At 39.3% G+C, this 17,837-nt stretch overlaps 1 protein-coding gene across 2 annotated transcripts in view; it reads left to right on the forward strand.

The window, feature by feature from the left end:
- The first annotated feature begins 203 nt into the window (after nt 1-203).
- LOC122085854 (transcription elongation factor SPT6 homolog) overlaps nt 204-17,837 on the forward strand; it is a 30,661-nt gene continuing 13,027 nt past the window's right edge. Inside the window, exons 1-15 of one of the 2 annotated variants that reach the window (XM_042654450.1) lie at nt 204-499; nt 592-705; nt 1,276-1,414; nt 1,514-1,601; nt 1,749-1,905; nt 1,989-2,130; nt 2,222-2,489; nt 2,582-2,800; nt 2,886-3,011; nt 3,139-3,525; nt 3,973-4,083; nt 4,195-4,974; nt 9,690-9,831; nt 9,917-11,088; nt 11,204-11,413. In XM_042654450.1, coding sequence (XP_042510384.1) covers nt 466-499; nt 592-705; nt 1,276-1,414; nt 1,514-1,601; nt 1,749-1,905; nt 1,989-2,130; nt 2,222-2,489; nt 2,582-2,800; nt 2,886-3,011; nt 3,139-3,525; nt 3,973-4,083; nt 4,195-4,974; nt 9,690-9,831; nt 9,917-11,088; nt 11,204-11,413 — 4,089 coding nt within the window. In that variant the 5' untranslated portion in view covers nt 204-465. The remainder of the gene's footprint in view (nt 500-591; nt 706-1,275; nt 1,415-1,513; nt 1,602-1,748; nt 1,906-1,988; nt 2,131-2,221; nt 2,490-2,581; nt 2,801-2,885; nt 3,012-3,138; nt 3,526-3,972; nt 4,084-4,194; nt 4,975-9,689; nt 9,832-9,916; nt 11,089-11,203; nt 11,414-17,837) is intronic. The other variant, XM_042654451.1, reaches the window with a different exon arrangement.

Consider the following 17,837-nt stretch of genomic DNA (forward strand, 5'->3'; position numbering starts at 1 on the left):
ACCATAATCCGATAAACCGCCACTAGAGTTACATAATTTACCCTAAAATAAAAAAGAATTAAATAACAAAAAAGTAACCAATAACTGCGAAAAACCGTTAGATCGGAATCTTAAATAATTTCCATCATCCAAAGCAGCAAATAGATACCCTTTTAACGGGCATGCATTCTTATTCAAGCGGATTTTAGCCAACCACAGCACACAGAAAAAAAAAAAAAAAAAAAAAAAAACCAGAGAAAGTGAGAGAGAGAGAGAGAGAGGGGAATTGGATGGAACTGGACAATATTCTTCTTCTCCACGTAACCGCCATACTCGTCTTCGCTCTCTCTCGATCTATGCAGCAGTCGCTTCTTGATCTCAAGAAAGCTAGGGTTTCGGTTTCTCTCATATAGTTTTGCTTCGATTGCATTCATGCTTGATAGTTTGAATTAAGGTTTTGGCCCTAAATTTTCTCTGAGTTGAAACATGGGGGGAAGAACTGTAGTCTCTGACGATGAAGGTGAAGCGTTGGAGTTGATTTCATTCCCATCTCTATGGTAATCTGTTTACCTCCCCTTTTTTTTGAATCCGGTCAATTGGGTTTTTTTGCAGATGATGTTGCAGAGGAGGAAGAAGAGAGGGAAGTTGAAGAAGTTGATGCAGAAGGTGATGCTGAAGAAGCAGACGTTGAGGAGAGGAACGAAGACGAAGACGAAGATGATGATGGTAATGGTTCTCGTCACTATCATTCCTCCCTTCCAAAGCTTACGAAGTTCTTTTGTTGTTTCTTGAGGTTGGGGCGGATGATCTGGGTTTCTAGGGTTTGTTGGAATTGATTAGAGGATTTTTCTTTGCTCTATTGCTGGATTTTGACATAACACTTTGCTTCCATTGGTTTGTGCAGTTCTGTTTCTGATTTTCTCTGCTCTATTTTGAGTTGTTTTCTATTGGGTTTGATTTTTCGCGTTATGTAATGCTCTTCTGATTCATTATACATTTATTTGATTTTCGTTACTGTTCTTCTTCCTCTTCCCTCCCCCCCCAACCCCCTTTCCTTGCTTGTAATGGCTCCAAACCTCCAATGCTCTTCAATGGCGTTCATGTGCTTGCTTCTCTTTCCTTCTTTTCTTGTTGTGTGCGCTGGGAAAGCTGGTTAGGTTTTTAGATTTTAGGGTGGAGATGTAACTACGTGTAATTTTCAATGGGAGTAGGGTTTTTTTTTTTGGTGGTGGTGGGGGTGGGGATTGTTGTCCTTCCTGAGGGGCATGATAGTGAACTTAAATTCTTTCTGTTCAGCAGAAGAGGGGCAGGATGAATATGAGAAGGATGGGTTTATCGTAGATGATGTGGATGAAGAGGAAGAACAGGAAGAGGAAGAAGAAGAAAGGGAAGACAGTGATAAAGAGAGGCAAAAGAAGAAGAAGAGGAAAAAGAGGTATTGCTTGCGCCTCTTTTATGTTTATTTTTTTGGGTGTCATTGCTATTTTTCAGTGCAGATTCTTGTTCACTGCTTACTGTTAATTTGTAACTTCAGAGAATCAGAGAAGAATTATGTTCTTGATGAAGATGACTATGAATTGCTTCAGGACAACAATGCTCCGGGTTTCCAGCGCCTGAAACCTGTGAGTCATGCTCTTTATCTGCTCTTTATGTGTGCTATTTGTTTATTTTTTGGTGGGGGGGGGGGGGAAGGGTTGGGATTTATTTCAGGAAGTTCTATGTGTGTTTTGTTGCTCACATTTTAAAGTTGTTGCTTGAAATATTGGCAGGGTAGCAAAAAGTTTAAGCGTTTAAAAAAGGCTGGTAGAGACAGTGAACAGGAAGAGCGATTTGGATTTTCTGACGAGGAAGCACTTGATGAAACTGGTCGGAGTGGGCGAACTGCAGAGGAAAAGCTTAAGCGCAGCTTATTTGGGGATGATGAAGGCATGTAGCTTCAACTCTCTATCTCTCTCTCTCTTTTAAAGGTTTTATTTATTCTTATCGATCTGGAAGAGTTACATTAATAGGAGCACCTCTTGAGGATATCGCTGAAGAGGAAGAACCACCAGAGGAAGAAGATGATGATGGGGATATGGGTGATGAGGATGAAATGGCAGATTTTATTGTGCATGAGGAAGAAGAATTTGATGAAAATGGAGCTCCTGTGAGGTATATCTTACCATGCGATTTATTTCCATTCTGTTTCTGGTTGTTCTTTCCCTTGTGTAAGTATTTATTTTCTGGTCAACTGTCTTTCTAGACGTAAGAAGCCAAAAAGAAAGAAGCTGAGGCAGGCTCCTGGAGTTTCATCAGCTGCACTGCAGGAAGCTCATGATATATTTGGTGATGTTGAAGACCTCTTGGATCGTCGCAAGAGAAGTCTTGAGAAGGGTAGTAGGCTTGATGAAGTTGGTGAATGGAAGGAAAAACGGTTGGAGGATGAATTTGAACCATTCGTCCTTACAGAGAAGTACATGACTGAGAAGGATAATCAGATAAGAGAAATTGATGTGCCAGAGAGAATACAGGTATAACTTACTGGTGATATTTGTTTTAACTCAGGCTGTATTTTTCAGTACCTTATAACTAAACTGTTTTTGCCCCTTTGAACCTTTAATAGTTATCTGAGGAAAGCACTGGGCCACCTCCAACTGATGGGCTGAGTATAGAAGAAGCGAGCAGTTGGATACACAACCAGCTTCTTACCAATATGGTATCCTTACCTGGGATGAAGACGCTTACTGAAGGAAGTAATGAGGATGGCCTTGATATAATAAAAAGAATAAGGAAGGAAGACATTGTAAGGTTTTTGGAGATGCTGCATGTGCAGAAGTATGATGTAAGTATTCACCCTGTTACGTTGTAAAGTGTCTTTTTTATTCTTACCTGGGTATTCTTATGCCCTCCTGTTTTTTGTGTTATAGATTCCTTTTATTGCTATGTATCGGAAAGAGGCTTGCCCAACTCTGTTGGGAGGACCAGTGCAAGATGAGGCAGAAGGTGGCGAGGGGGATAATGCACACAAGAAACCTAGAATAAAGTGGCACAAGGTAGTTTATATTGTCATGGATTTGGCCATTTGGGAATACTGGGCACGAGAATTCTTGAGTAGAACATCGTTATTTGGTTTTAAGGTGTGAAGCCTCATGATGATTGGTCAGAAATGTTTCCTTGCAGGTCTTGTGGCTCATCAAGGATTTAGACCGGAAATGGCTAGTTCTTCAGAAGCGGAAGAATGCTCTTCAGTTGTATTATAACAAGCGCTATGAAGAGGAGACTCGTAGGATATATGATGAAACAAGGCTGTCTTTGAATCAGCAGCTCTTTGAGTCAATTACCAATTCTCTCAAGACTGCTGAATCAGAAAGAGAGGTTGATGATGTTGACTCAAAGTTTAATCTGCATTTCCCTCCAGGCGAAGTGGGCGTAGAAGAAGGACAATTTAAAAGGCCAAAGAGAAAATCCCTATACAGTGTATGTAGTAAGGCTGGTCTTTGGGAGGTTGCCAGCAAGTTCGGTTACAACTCTGAGGAGATTGGATTGCATATGACTTTAGAAAAAATGGTTAGTGTTTTTTTTATATTTTTATTTATTTTCATTGTTGTTGTTGGGGGGTGGGGGTGGGGGTGGGGTTTAAGTTGAATAATTTTCTGCAAAAGCTTAAGTATTCAAGCCTAACCTGATTATAGAGACTAACTGAGTTAGACTTTAGTCTTTGTGCCTTACTGTGGAGTAGTAGTATGTTGTTTCCCTAAGAGGGAAAGGTCTCTTATGACCTTTGAGTAATCTGGATTGCCTTTAACATTCTAAATGTTTTTTGTATGTTTTTAGTAAATGGCAGTTCTTTACAGCAAAATTAAATTATTCGGCCTTAATTTATTGTAGAGACTGTTCAAATTAGCGGCAAGCCTTGATTATATAGTACAAGAACTATTCTAAGTTTGCTCTGACTTTAAACTGCAATCCTTTTTAGCCAATTATTTTAAACCTTCAAGCTTCACTTTATTGTAGAGAGACAACATAGACAATGATGCAAAAGACACTCCAGAGGAAATAGCTTCCAATTTCACATGTGCAATGTTTGAAACTCCTCAGGCTGTGCTTAAAGGCGCCAGGCACATGGTATGCATTCACATTCTTTTTCTGTGTTGTGTTAATATCTTCTATGCTTGATGTGCTTAAGCACTCTTCCCCCCCACCCCCAACCAAAAAAAAAAAAAATCCATTCTCCAGGCAGCAGTGGAGATCTGTTGTGAGCCATGTGTCCGGAAACACGTTCGTAATACTTATATGGCAAAAGCTGTTGTCTCCACAAGTCCTACACCTGCGGGTAATGCGGCTATAGATCCTTTTCATCAATTTGCAGGAGTAAAGTGGTTACACGAGAAGCCACTGGTGAAATTTGAGGATGCTCAGTGGCTTTTAATCCAGAAGGCTGAAGAAGAAAAACTCCTGGTGGTAACTATTAAGTTGCCAGCATATGAGCTAAACAAGTTAGTAAGAGAGGCTAATGATTCGTATCTCAGTGATGGTGTCAGTAAATCTGCTCAACTTTGGAATGAGCAGCGCAAGTTGATCTTGCAAGATGCGCTCTCCAATTTTCTTCTTCCTTCCATGGAGAAGGAAGCTCGTTCACTGTTGACTGCTAGAGCAAAAAACTGGCTGCTTATGGAATATGGGAAGAACTTGTGGAACAAGGTCTCTGTTGCACCATATCAACGGAAGGAAAGTGATATTGCTGCTGATGATGAAGCTGCACCAAGGGTCATGGCGTGCTGTTGGGGTCCTGGTAAGCCATCAACTACCTTCGTGATGTTGGATTCATCGGGTGAAGTTCTGGATGTGTTATATACGGGGTCTCTCAGCATTAAATCTCAGAATGCTAATGATCAGCAACGGAAGAAAAATGGCCAACAACGTGTCCTGAAGTTCATGACCGACCACCAACCACAAGTGGTGGTCCTAGGAGCTGTGAATTTGTCCTGCACACGGCTGAAGGATGATATTTATGAGGTATGCATATGTGTCAAAAACTTTTATCTTTTTCCTTTATAACTGAACTAATTTTGTTGATGTGGTTGGGGTTGGCATGATTTATTTGTGTTAATAGGAATGCAGGAGGTTTTATCGATTCCCTTATAATTTTATTTCCTGTACAAATACAACTTCTCAAAACTACACCAATTACATCCTAAGGGTAGAAGTGATCTCAAAGTGTTTCTACTGTGTAGAACTGTGTTTACTGTTCACTGTGTTGTATATTGGGAGTTTATACATCATAATCTGATGGCCTTGAAATCTCCATCAGAAAAGCTATTACAACTAAATTTTAATGTAGATTAACAAAGTGGCTGTCTGTTTTTTTTGTAGCAATCATGGAGGATAGATGAAATCTTGCCAATGCCGCAAGTAAACCATTTATTCTTCTGATTAGGTAAATGTAGAAGCTCCATTGTGGATCACTGATTGTGATCATGCCAATAATGTACAAAGTAGAAAGGAACTGATCCTGACATAGCTTGGAATTCTTGTCTTTTCTTGGGCCCAAACTATTGCCAAAAAAGATGCCTCCAGATAAAATTTGCCTCTCTTCTCAAATGGGACAAAAGTCTGCTCCTTAATGGTGCACTGGGAAACTGTTAAAGTTTGTATTTATTCTGTTTAGTATAACCGCAGGGGGTATTTTGGGTGTTCCTATTTAGTTAAGGCCTTATCTGTATTAGTTGTAATGTCAGGGGTGTTGCTGTCCCTGAAATTATTTCTTTACATATATATCTGTAGCCCACGGTTGGAGTGTTCAGTCCAACCGTGAGCAACTACTCTCCTCTAGCTTGCGGCACTTTTTCTCTAGTCTCTTATCTATATTCTTCCTCTCTCTCTATCTTCTATATTGTTAACACTGATTTCCTGTTTTTGATTTTTTTTTTCAAAAACTATTATTAATTCCATTTAGAAGTTGATTTTTCACAATTGTGGAGGTTGAAATAGAGTGGGTTTATAAGCACAGAGAATCTTTAATCAAAACATGAAACTAATATTCTATTTATGGCCTCATCTCCTTCTCCACCCACCCACCCACCCCACCCCCCCAAAAAAAAAAAAGTTATTTTTTGATGCTCTACTCCTTACATTTCATCATTGTATTTTCATCCTTGTACGAATAAAATCTTTGCTGTTGCTTAGCCCAAAGGAAAAAAAATTGAAGCAATTACGGGATTACCTAAAATTGGTTTTGGTTTACAAAATTAGCCACCCATTGTTTGTGTTAACAAAACTACACCAAATTGAGTTTGGGTATTAAAAAAATTCCCAAAATTGTACCTCATGCTCACCAACATACATTTTCCACTTCTTCTCTCATCGATCACTACCTCCACTGTATACTCATTTCTTCAAGCATCTTAATCCTCACGAAGTAAAAAAGGAAAACCACCGCCAAAAGGCTAGCAGCGGTACACCACCTCAACCAATTAGAAAGAAAGATAGCCGAGCGCCTCTTCTTCCTCACTCTTTCCTCCTGTCCTCCGCAGAGACGATGAACCCTGAAGATCATGGCTGACTCCTGAGGAACGTGCTTTTTCGAGATATTCACCTTCATCACACTGGCCGCATCACAGTAATCATCACCAATGTCTCATATGCCTCATCGCTCTCCCGACCAGACCCCACCCGGCTTCTTCCTCCTCTCCATAGAAAGCCCTCATTCATGTCTTCTTCAAGGCTGAAGAGGACCCTAATTTCTGGGTCCTTGATATGCTACATCAATCTTCTCTTCACCTGAACTATTTGAGGGGTCAGAGATACAGATCACAAGGTTTCTTCCCCCCATGAAGCCACGATGACAATGACATTAGACATTTGAGAGAATGCATTCATATGTTTCTGTTGCCGTTTCAGAGCTTGGAGCCATTATTTTTTAGAAGTTGCACTAATTTTTCTGCATTTGGTGTTGCATTCCTTCCCTAAACCCTAATTTCCCCAGCTCATTATTTCCACCCCCTATTCTCCTGTCTCTCTTGTTGCCAGGTTTGATATATTGGTAGTTCTCACCGGCAAGCTTATCTGAAATTCCATCAATGGCTGCTCCTTGTACTTTTTCTGTTCCATCTCTGCCATTGCCTTGTCCTAAGTCGCCCCCTAGATCGCCCCCTAGAATCCCGATTTGTACGGGAAGCATCGGTTGTTGGTGAAAATTCAGATTATTGAAAGAGAGATCGGTTTTCCTGGAGGTGAGCTCTGCTATATCGACTTTGAGCCTGTTGATGATTCTCCTTGTTCTACAAAATGTGCAATTTTTATTTTCTCTTCCCACTAAAAAATGATGTTTAGTACTTTAATGAGTTTAATCAGATAGGTTTTTAGTTGTTGACTTGGGTCTGGAGTGAATAATAAGTTTTGACATCCGTGTTAATCATGAGACTGGCTGATAAATAGCTTCAAAATAACTGTGTAAGTGACTTCCCTGCCCATTGGAAATTAATCCTCTCTTCAATAGCGCTTCTTTTTCCGCATAAGATTGATCCCAATCAATCCCATCCCATTTTCCCCTAAAAATTACTACTCATGATCACAAAAATGTGCTGGTGTTGGGTGGTACTAAAGAGTTACACTGATGATCACCTATTGTGGACTAAGAGATGGGGCAAATTAAAGCGGCAATACGATATGCTGGTTGCAGAGAGAGATGGGCTGAAGGAAAAGTTGGAGACATGGCGGAGGTGTGTTGTAGGGACACTTGGATAGTGCATGGACCAACATCGTTGGTGCGTTGGTGTTGGTTACGGGGTGACCTGCTATTTGGAAGATGGAGGGAAGATGGGGACAAAATGTCAAAAAGGGTAGGTGGGTGAGGGAGGGACACAATTTTGGGTAGTTTTGAAATACCCATCTTTTTTTTTGATGGGTACACTATAGAAGTTGGGGGGATGGGGAGGGAGAGGGGGAAGGTCGCAGCCAGGTGACTCGAACTCGAGATCTCTTAGAGTGGGTTTTAGCACACCACAACCTCACCAACTGTGCTAGGCAGTAGTTGTTTAAAATACCAATCTTTAATTTGGGTAATTTAGTTAAATCCAAGGATAAGAATTTCAATCTTGAGGCAGGTTTTGACCCAGCTCGAAACTGAGATATGGGTCAAAACCAGGTACTTTTGGGGGCAAAAGTCAACTTTTCATGGGCTGGTCAAAACTGATTGAAACTACTGAAATGTGGGAGTATTGTCGAAACTGGTCAAAGCCAGTTATATTTTCAATTCGACCCATGATTTCGTTTCCACACTGCTCAAAACTGGGGAATTTCAAGTTTTGACTGAGATTTAGAACTATGGTTAAATGAAAGATTGAGTTGGGTAATTTGGTAAACTAAAAGCCAATGTTGAGTAATCTTGTAGTTTTCCCAAAAAAATTCTGTTGTCCTTTCTTCTTGTATCCTGAATTTGATGCAGATGCACACCCATGGACTGATCCATACCCATCTGGATTTTTTGATATAGGTGAACCAGATCCATATTATTTTTGGGTCTAGTAGGATTTTAGGAATTTGCTTTATTTAGGAAGATTGTCTTTGATTTTATTTTATTCACTTTATTTTAGAAAGTTAGGTTCATGCTGGATTTAGAGAGTTAGTTTGCAATTTGTTTCCTTCCTTAGGGTAGTTTCTCATTTCAGTTGAGTTTCTATTTTTTATGTCTTCTATTTTCCCCTTAAATTGGTTGTAACCGTTAGACAAATTAGAATTGAAGAATGGATTAAGAATTGGTTTGAGTGTGTGCCTGCGTGGCCTGGCAGCCTTTGGCTGTGTGCTTCCTTTCCCCCCTTCTTTGTGTGATTGCTTCCTCTCCCTTGCAACTATGAGCATCTCAGGGATTTCTTCCCTTGATTCTCAGAGTTACAAGTTTACAACAACTCCTTATTTGCTGAGAGCATCCAGCATTACCTTGAAGGCTTCATTCTTTTTCTTTTTTTCGTAGGATGTGATTTTATGATATATCATGTTTTTCATGGTAGCATTGACTGGTTGAGATCATTGCCTCTCTATTAATATGGGCATGGTCTTTTGTTATGGGATGCATGCATAGACCTATTCTTGTTTAGATGTTAAAAGTCTTGGATTGTACTAGGGGTACAACAGGGCTGGGTTTCTTAAAACCCTATCCCAACCCTCAGTTCCCTTAACTAGGCCCAAACCCGCCTTGACCCTGACTCAGAGCCGCAAAACTTCAACTCAGGCCCAACCCTTCAAGGTTCAGCCCAGCCCATACCCGGGCTGGGATGACCCTGATTAACCAACCTTGGTTTGTCATCAAGGGCCGGGTTTATCCTAACCTTGACCCTACAAAATATGAAATAACTAAAAAATAAAAAATATTAATAATAAAGAGGAGATAAAGAAAAAACACGATGTCCCAAATTACTCGCCATGAGGAGAACATCCTAAAGCAAACATTTAAATAATACAAATAACTCCAACTATTATGGTAAACAAAGAGGAGATCATCTTAAGAAAGCAAACAATCCAAAAAATTCCAACTATTTGTCATGATAAACAAAGAGATCATTCTAAAAGGCAAACAATCCGGAGATCTCAAATTACATGTCATGTTAAACAAAGAGGAGAACATTTCCGGTGATTTCTCTAATGATGCATATATATATGTTTGGTCCTTTTCCCCATCTTTATTTTTTTGTATTACTGACCTGTCTTCCATGTTGGATCCCCCCTCCCTACAGATTATCTTTAAGATGGTGGAGGAATATCCCAGAGATGTTGGTCAAGAGATGGACAATTTAGTTGTTGTTTATGCAGATGAATCTCTTCCTCGTCTTTATGAAAACTCACGGGTTTCTTCAGATCAGCTACCTGGTCAACCGGGTGAGTACAATTTTCACATACTGGTTTGTCTTGGATGATCTGTTGCAACAAATAACAAATACGTTCTGTTCGTAATTGTTAGCAGGCATTGTTAAACGTGCTGCAGCTCTTGGGCGTTACCTCCAAAATCCTTTGGCCATGGTTGGTACTCTATGTGGACCAGCAAGGGAGATTTTATCGTGGAAGCTCAGCCCTTTAGAGCACTTCTTGACTCCTGATGAGAAGTATATGATGGTTGAACAGGTGATGGTTGATGCCACCAACCAGGTAGGCATTGACATCAATTTAGCAGTTAGCCATGAGTGGCTCTTTGCTCCTTTGCAATTTGTTGCAGGTTTAGGACCTAGAAAAGCAGCTTCATTGCAGAGGGCATTAGTAAGAGCTGGTGCAATTTTCAGTCGAAAAGAGTTGACTCTTAATGGGCTTAAAAAGAAGGTATTCATCAATGCTGTTGGGTTTTTACGTGTGCATCGGAGTGGGCTTGCGAGTAATAGCAGCCACATTATACATCTGTTGGATGATACGAGAATTCATCCGGAGTCGTATGAAATTGCAACAGAAATGGCAAAGGAGGTTTATAAACATGAGGTGGAAGTAGATGATGAATCGAATGATTTAGATGAGGATGTGCAGGAAATGGCGATTGAGCATGTCAGAGAGAACCCAAAGGTGCTGAAAACCCTTGATCTTGAGGAATATGCTACATCCAAGGAATTAACTGATAAGCTCCAAACTCTAAATGATATAAAGATGGAACTGTTGCATGGGTTCCAAGACTGGCGCAATCCTTACCAAGAACCTAGTCAGGATGAGGAATTCTATATTATTTCTGGTGAAACTGAGGAAACCCTTGCTGAGGGCCGTCTTGTGCAGGCAACGGTTAGCAGGGTACAAGCACAACGCGCATTCTGTGTGCTTGAATCTGGTTTGAGTGGGATGCTTCATAGGGAGGACTTTTCAGATGATCCAATTGTTAATCTAACTGAGCATCTGAATGAGGGAGAAATACTAACTTGCAAGATTAGAAGTATTCAAAAGCACAAGTACCAGGTGTTTCTGACTTGCAAAGAGAGGGAGTTAAGAAGTAATTCATATCAAAGTTCTCGTAGCCGTGATCCCTACTACCGGGAAGACCCAAGCAGTTTACAGAGTGAGCAGGAGAAAGCTCGTAAGGAGGAGTTAGCAAAGAAGCATTTCAAGCCGAGAATGATTGTTCATCCCCGTTTCCAGAATATTACTGCCGATGAGGCCATGGAGGTCTGTTGTCATTAACAACTAGAATTTGTTTTTGCCATTACTTTCTTTGTACTCATTGTTTATCAATTTACTCAGCTGAGTTCTGAGTTTTGTTCCTCTATATTTGGTTCAACAGTTCCTTTCCGACAAGGATGTTGGTGAAGCTATTATCCGTCCCAGTTCTAGAGGGCCATCTTTTCTTACTTTAACGTTGAAGATATATGACGGAGTTTATGCTCATAAAGATATAGTTGAAGGTGGGAAAGAACACAAGGATATCACAAGCTTGCTTCGTCTGGGGAAAACCTTAAAAATAGGTCATGACACTTTTGAGGATTTAGATGAGGTTAGTATGTTTTTTCACATGTTGATCTCATTCTTCTTCTTTTGATTACTTGTGATTTGAATAAATCTTTAGCAATTTAAAAAAAATAGAATTATACTCTCTCTCTTCAGAGGATGAAGTTTCCATCAACATGTTTGAATTGATGAAAGTATGCTTTGAAAATCAGGTCACATGCTTTGTATTCTTTGTTTCTTCACTATAATGTGTTGCTTTTTGGCACCGGATGGATGAAAACTTCGTCTCCTTGTGGGACGATGATATCACTATCTTTTTAAAAACTACTGATGGAAGTTGAATACGAAGTATTAATAGATCTCTATGGATGCCTAAAGTTGGGATAAGACTGAGTTTGTTGTTGTTGTATGGATGCCTGAAGTTGCTGTTTGGCAAATCTTATTCTTGGGTGAAAAGCATTTTTTGAGTGGTTCTGGGTTTATGACTTGGTTCTCTGATGAACAGTATTAACTTAAGCTTTTATTGTCTAAGAATGATCTGGGGCATCAACTTTATAACTAGACCTTAAAGTTTTGGTGATGCAGAGACATCACCCAAAGGGACTTGTTTGCTTAGGAATAAGTTGAGGGTGGGGTTGTATTCATGTTGGGCCTTTGGTCCATGGAGTTTTCAATGTAATAGGCCACTTTTATAGGCCTAAATTGTGGGTATTAAGACTGCATCTGGGATTTCTTTATTTGGGCTTAATTTCTTGTACTGAGTTTATTTTTAAGTTGTTTTGGGTTTGTTCAATTGAACCGGTTCAATGTTGGTTCAGTTTAAGTTGTGTTTAAATATTTATTTCATTGTCATGAGTACTCATCAAACTTAAATTATAGGCATGTTAGGACTTAAAACTTGATAATGTTGAGTTAGTTTCCTTTATTTTTTCAATTTCTTATTCAGTTTAGGTTGCCTTATCGGCTAGGGATTGGGTTAGTCCTTTCTTTTACGTGTTTTGAGTCTATTTTTGAGTATTTGCATAAGTTTGTAAGGGGGCTAATGCAGGAGTAGATTACAAGAAGCTAACCCCTACAATTTACAAACCCCAAACAATACAATAGGACCAGGAAACAAAGAAATAAGACCATCAAATAAACCCCCAAGGATACAATACCAATACAGGAGCAAAACCAACCCAATACCCAACCTGATAGGAGAGAGAAAGACCTACTATAGAGCTGGAGAGAGAGAGAGGTGCGGCCAGGTCTGTAGGGCTCCAATGGAGGTACATTGGCTTCAAGAACAGGAACTCTTTGGCTGATCGATTGTGACTCTTGCAGTTCTGGACAGATTTGGTTCTTCTTGAAGGCTGATGACAATAACAGTAAACAAAGAAAAAAAATTGAATGCTGAAAGGCTGAAAGCAAAGAAGAAATAAGGGAAAAGTGGGAGAGGAGTAGCTATCTCAGCCTGGGCTTCTCACCTGTAGCTATCCCAGTTGCTCTAAGAAATTGATTGCAAATTTTCTTTATTTAAATATGAAATTATGAGTACATAGGCTACTCTATTTAAAGAGGGCAGAATAGCAATCCTATCATAGCTAGGAGCTAGTTTCCAAATAGGACTAGACACTCTTAGCAGGACTTGGACTCATAATAGGAGTAGGACTAGAACTCCAACATGTAGTAGGTAACTAACTAGTCATTCACTAATAGGGAAACCTAAACTGACTCAAACTGAAATTACAAAGGAAATAGACTCAAAATAGGTCTTTAACTAAACTAATGAATTAATGAATTAAATCCCGTTTTTCTATTTTCTACCCATATTTTAGGCCCATTACAAAGAAAACCCATGGGATCAAAGGCCTAACACATACATAACCCAACCTAAGGCTTATTTGTAATAAAATAAGCCCATTAAGTGACTTATCTGCATAAATTCTCCCTTTCTTAGAAAAAATTCATCCTTGAATTTTATAAAGTGTGAGGGTGATTATATCATAGTGCACGTCCCTCTTCAAGCCGTAGAAAAATTCAGGTAGCTCTTTAATAATAAAGATGTAGTCTAGAATGTGAGGAGCTCAATTTTCAAGATACTTTAATGTGATGATGAACTCCACATGCTCAATCTCAAGGTCTTCAGATGTATCCATAGGGTCGTCCACATGTACACCTTCACCCACTGTGTTCTTGACCTCCACAATTTCAATCTCAAGCTCCTTAGGACCTTTCTCTTGGCTGTTCAAAGTCATCACAGCTGTTGCAGTGTCAAGTTCCTTAGTCTCAACCTCATTGTCCATTGTGGCAACCTTATTGCTTTCGAATTCTTCCACATTAGTCTCATTGATGGGAACATCAATGACTGGCTTTTCCTTTTTTTTTTTGTTAACCAAGGTGTCCGGGCCAGCTTACGTGCACCTCGACTAATCCTCGGGGAGACTAGCACAGCAACCCATCACCATGATTTCCACTTAAATCGTAGATGCACAGATGGAGAATCGAACCTAAGACCATGCGCCTAATCCACACAATCCCCAGTTCACCCTAACCATCTGGGCAACCCACAGGTGGGTATAGAATAAATAAGAAAACACACACCCTCACACAATGAGTATGACAGGGTTCGATCCCATGACCTCCTTCCCTGGGTGCCGGCTCCACAAGCCGAAGCTACCACCACTAGGCTATCCTAATGTTCGTTGACTGGCTCTTCCTTAACAATAGTAATTGTTGGAATTTCTTCAACACTAAACTTCTTACTCTGGTTCACTGGTTGGAGGTGTCCTCTCATGTTGCTCCTTTTCAATTTGTTGCAACATAGTGGCCAAGTGGTCTACCAATTGTTTTGGATTCTTGTCACCTATGGGTGCCTTTTGGAGACTTGTAGATATATTCTGATGTGAATCTTGCTGATGAAAGAGATATCTTTGGACTTATGCAGGGAGGTATTGGGTTGCCAACTCGTATTTCATCTCTTCCCCAGTCCTAGGCTCATGTCGTCGAACTTGGAGTTGCTTTTCATGGACTCTCCACCATTCTCTAGCACAACCAATCAGCCGAAAGCAAACAAATCGAAGCTTTTGTGTCTGTCAAGTGACTCAAGTTATAGTAATCAAAATACTCTTCTAGAGAATCTATCCCATCAACGACTTTGCATATATCTCTTTGTTCAGCAAAGTAAGGAACTTTTAGAACCATCTTTGGTTAGGCTTTGATATCACTTAATGCAGTAGTAGATTACAAGAAGCTAAGACCCACAATTTATACACCCCTAATAATACAAATAGGACTAGGAAATAAAGAAAGAATACCATCAAATAAAACCCCAAGGATACAATACCAATACAGGAGCAAAATCAGCCAAAACCCAACCCGAGAGGAGAGAGAAAGACATGCTATAGAGTTGGAGAGAGAGAGGTGCAGCTAGGTTTGTAGGGCTCCAATGGAGGTAGATTGGCTTCAAGAACAGGAACTCTTTGGCTGATCTCTTGCAGTTTTGGACTGATTTGGTTCTTCTTGAAGGCTGATGACAATAACAGTAAACAAAGAAAAGAAATGAATGCTAAAAGCAAAGAAGTAAGGGAAAAGTGGGAGAGGAGTGGCTATCTCAGCGTGGGCTTCTCACCCACAGCTATCCCAGCTGCTCTAAGCAATTGATTGCAAACTTTCTTTATTCAAATGTGAAATTATGAGTACATAGACTCCTCTATTTAAACAAGGCAAAATAGCAATCCTATCATAACTAGGAGCTAGTTTCCAAATAGGACTAGACACTCCTAGCAGGATTTGGACATATTAGAGGACTAGGACTATAACTCCAACATAGAGTAGGACTAGAACTCCAATATAGAGTAGGTAATTAACTAGTCATTCACTAATAGGGAAACCTAAACTGATTCAAACTGATATAACAAAGGAAATAGACTCAAAACAGGACTCTTAACTAAACTAATGAATTAAATCCCGTTTTCCTACTTTCTACCCATATTTTAGGTCCATTAAAGTGTCCCATTACAAAGAAAACCCATGGAATCAAAGGCCCAACACATACATAACCCAACCCAAGGCTTATTTGCAATAAAATAAGCCCATTAAGTGGCTTATCTGCATCAAGGGCCTATCATTGTACACGTTTAGTAAAGAAATTTCAACTTTTGCTTGTCTATTCATATTTGAAGATCTCGTGTTTGATCAAGGAGCCCCTTGTGTGCGATCAAGGTAGGCTGGTGTTTGATCCAATCTAACCACCTTGTGTTGTGAAGCCTTAGTGTTATTTTTTTTTTTGTTCTCGGTATTCCATCATCTCCTTCATCCATTAACAAGTCAGTTCAAGTTCTAGTTAATTTTCTGCAATTCATCTTCTAGTAAATTCTTGTTCTAGTTGGAATTCATACCAAGGTTTTTTTTGTATGAATTCTGGTTAGAGAGATCCAGCCATTAGAATACCTTTATATTTTGACCTAATGTTCATTAACTCTTGTGACGAACTCGATTCCAGTTTGGTGCAATTCTGACCTGCTGGTCTGGAATTATTTAGGCACCGTTTGACAACGTTTCTGCTGTTTTTGTGTCTAGAAATAGTAGAAACGGCTTTTCACATTTTCAGAAACAAAAACGGATTTTTTGGTGTTTAATAAACCTGTTTCTCGAAACGGTTTTTTGCAGACATAATGCCACTAAAACACCAAAATCATTGGATGCCCAAAAGGAGAAAGGGTTCAGTTGCCTCTTTTTTAGGTTTAAATAGTTGAGAGATTTATTGGGCACAACAGTCTTTTTTTTCTCTCAAATTCGTTTATAGAATTTCGTCAAAGTCGTTTCTAGAATTGTAAATAGACATAAATTTTGATTTATGTTTCTAGAAACGGGTGAAACGGAACAACTTTATCAAACGCTTTTTAGGTTGTTTTTCTGTTTCTGGTAATAAGAAAATGCAAAAACAGCATAAACGGAATGTTGTCAAACGGTGCCTTAGATTTCCTATTCTACCCTTATTGCTTAAGATTGAATTCTGTCTTCAGTCTTGTAAATCGATTTTCTGGTTTCAGTGATATGTTTTTACCGAGATTTATACTTTGTCTTTGTGATCAGAACTAAATGTTCAACATATTTCTGTTCACTGATTTCTATGTTGGTATGAAGTTGCTGTTATACCCTTTTCCAAGTGTCACTAGGATTGGCTCTATTTTCTGATCTAACCATCAGATCAATCTCAGATTTTCAGTAGTTCATTATTTGTTGAACTGGATTTGAGTATTGCTCCATCAGACCTCTGGATTTTGTTCTCTTTGATTTCTCCTCAATCTTGATTTTTCACTGTATTTTGATCTTGTCTTGGTACTGTTTTGATTACTCAAATACAGTACTACTTTATTTGGGTACATGCAATCAAGTTTAATTGATAAGGTGTATCATTTATGAAGTTGATATATCTGAGGTGATTTTGACAGCCCCCTGATAGAATTATTGTTGCATATGAATGAATGGACTTGACAGTTAGAAATGGTATACTGGATTTGGTTCATAAAATTTTCATAGAAAGAGCATTTGTTTATTTGTGTAATAGGGGAAGTCAATGTTTTGCTACTCCTTTTGCTGGCTTCTATCCTTTTGAATAGTGAATGACAGAAGCTCTTCGAAAGCTATAGGGGTCTTCACCTATGAGATTCTATCTTTTTTTAATATTATTGTGGCACACGCTTCTGGGGTTCTAACTAATAGGGCTATAAGAAGTGGCTTTGAGTGTGTTTTGAAACATCCATGGTTGTCCTCGCATCTATTACTTACATCTTTTGGATGTTACCCTAGCTCTTTTGTGCTGGCTCTCATTGGCAACTCAAATACTTGAGAGACATTGTTCTCTGTTAAAATGTTATCATGTCTTCGAATAGACATGTTTAAGAGCATTATCTACTAGTTGGATGAGATTGGAAGTCGGAGGATTTAGGGCCCGTTTGATAACGTTTCAAGAAACGCGTTTCTGCCGTTTCTGGTGAAACGGAACAAAAAACATTTGATAAAACTGTTTCGTTTCACTTGTTTTCAGAAATAGAAATTGAAATTTCTACCTATTTATGATTCAAGAAACCACCCAGGCGAAACAAGTTCTATTTGTTTCGCCGCTTCTATAAACGACTCGTGGCCATTCTTTCGCTGGTTACTACTTCCAGAAACATGATTTATCAAACACCTTCAATTCCGTTTTTGTTTCTAGAAACGGAAATTTATGTTTCTGCCGTTTCTTGAAACAGAAACTGCAAAAACGTTATCAAACGGGCCCTTAGTTAGATCGCTTGGTTGCAAGAAGGCCTCTTCCTTACTCCCCCCCAACCCCCACCCTCCACCCCCAAAAAAAAAAAAAAAAAAAAATCCAACCAAGAAAATGGGTTTTGTTAAGGATGGACAGGACAGAGAGGAAGTTAATGCTACTTATCCAGAGGTAATTTAACTCCACTTGAGGCTAGCTTCCCTACTTATTTCTTTCT

Source organism: Macadamia integrifolia, chromosome 8, assembly GCF_013358625.1.
Source record: "Macadamia integrifolia cultivar HAES 741 chromosome 8, SCU_Mint_v3, whole genome shotgun sequence".
Lineage (NCBI taxonomy): Eukaryota > Viridiplantae > Streptophyta > Magnoliopsida > Proteales > Proteaceae > Macadamia > Macadamia integrifolia.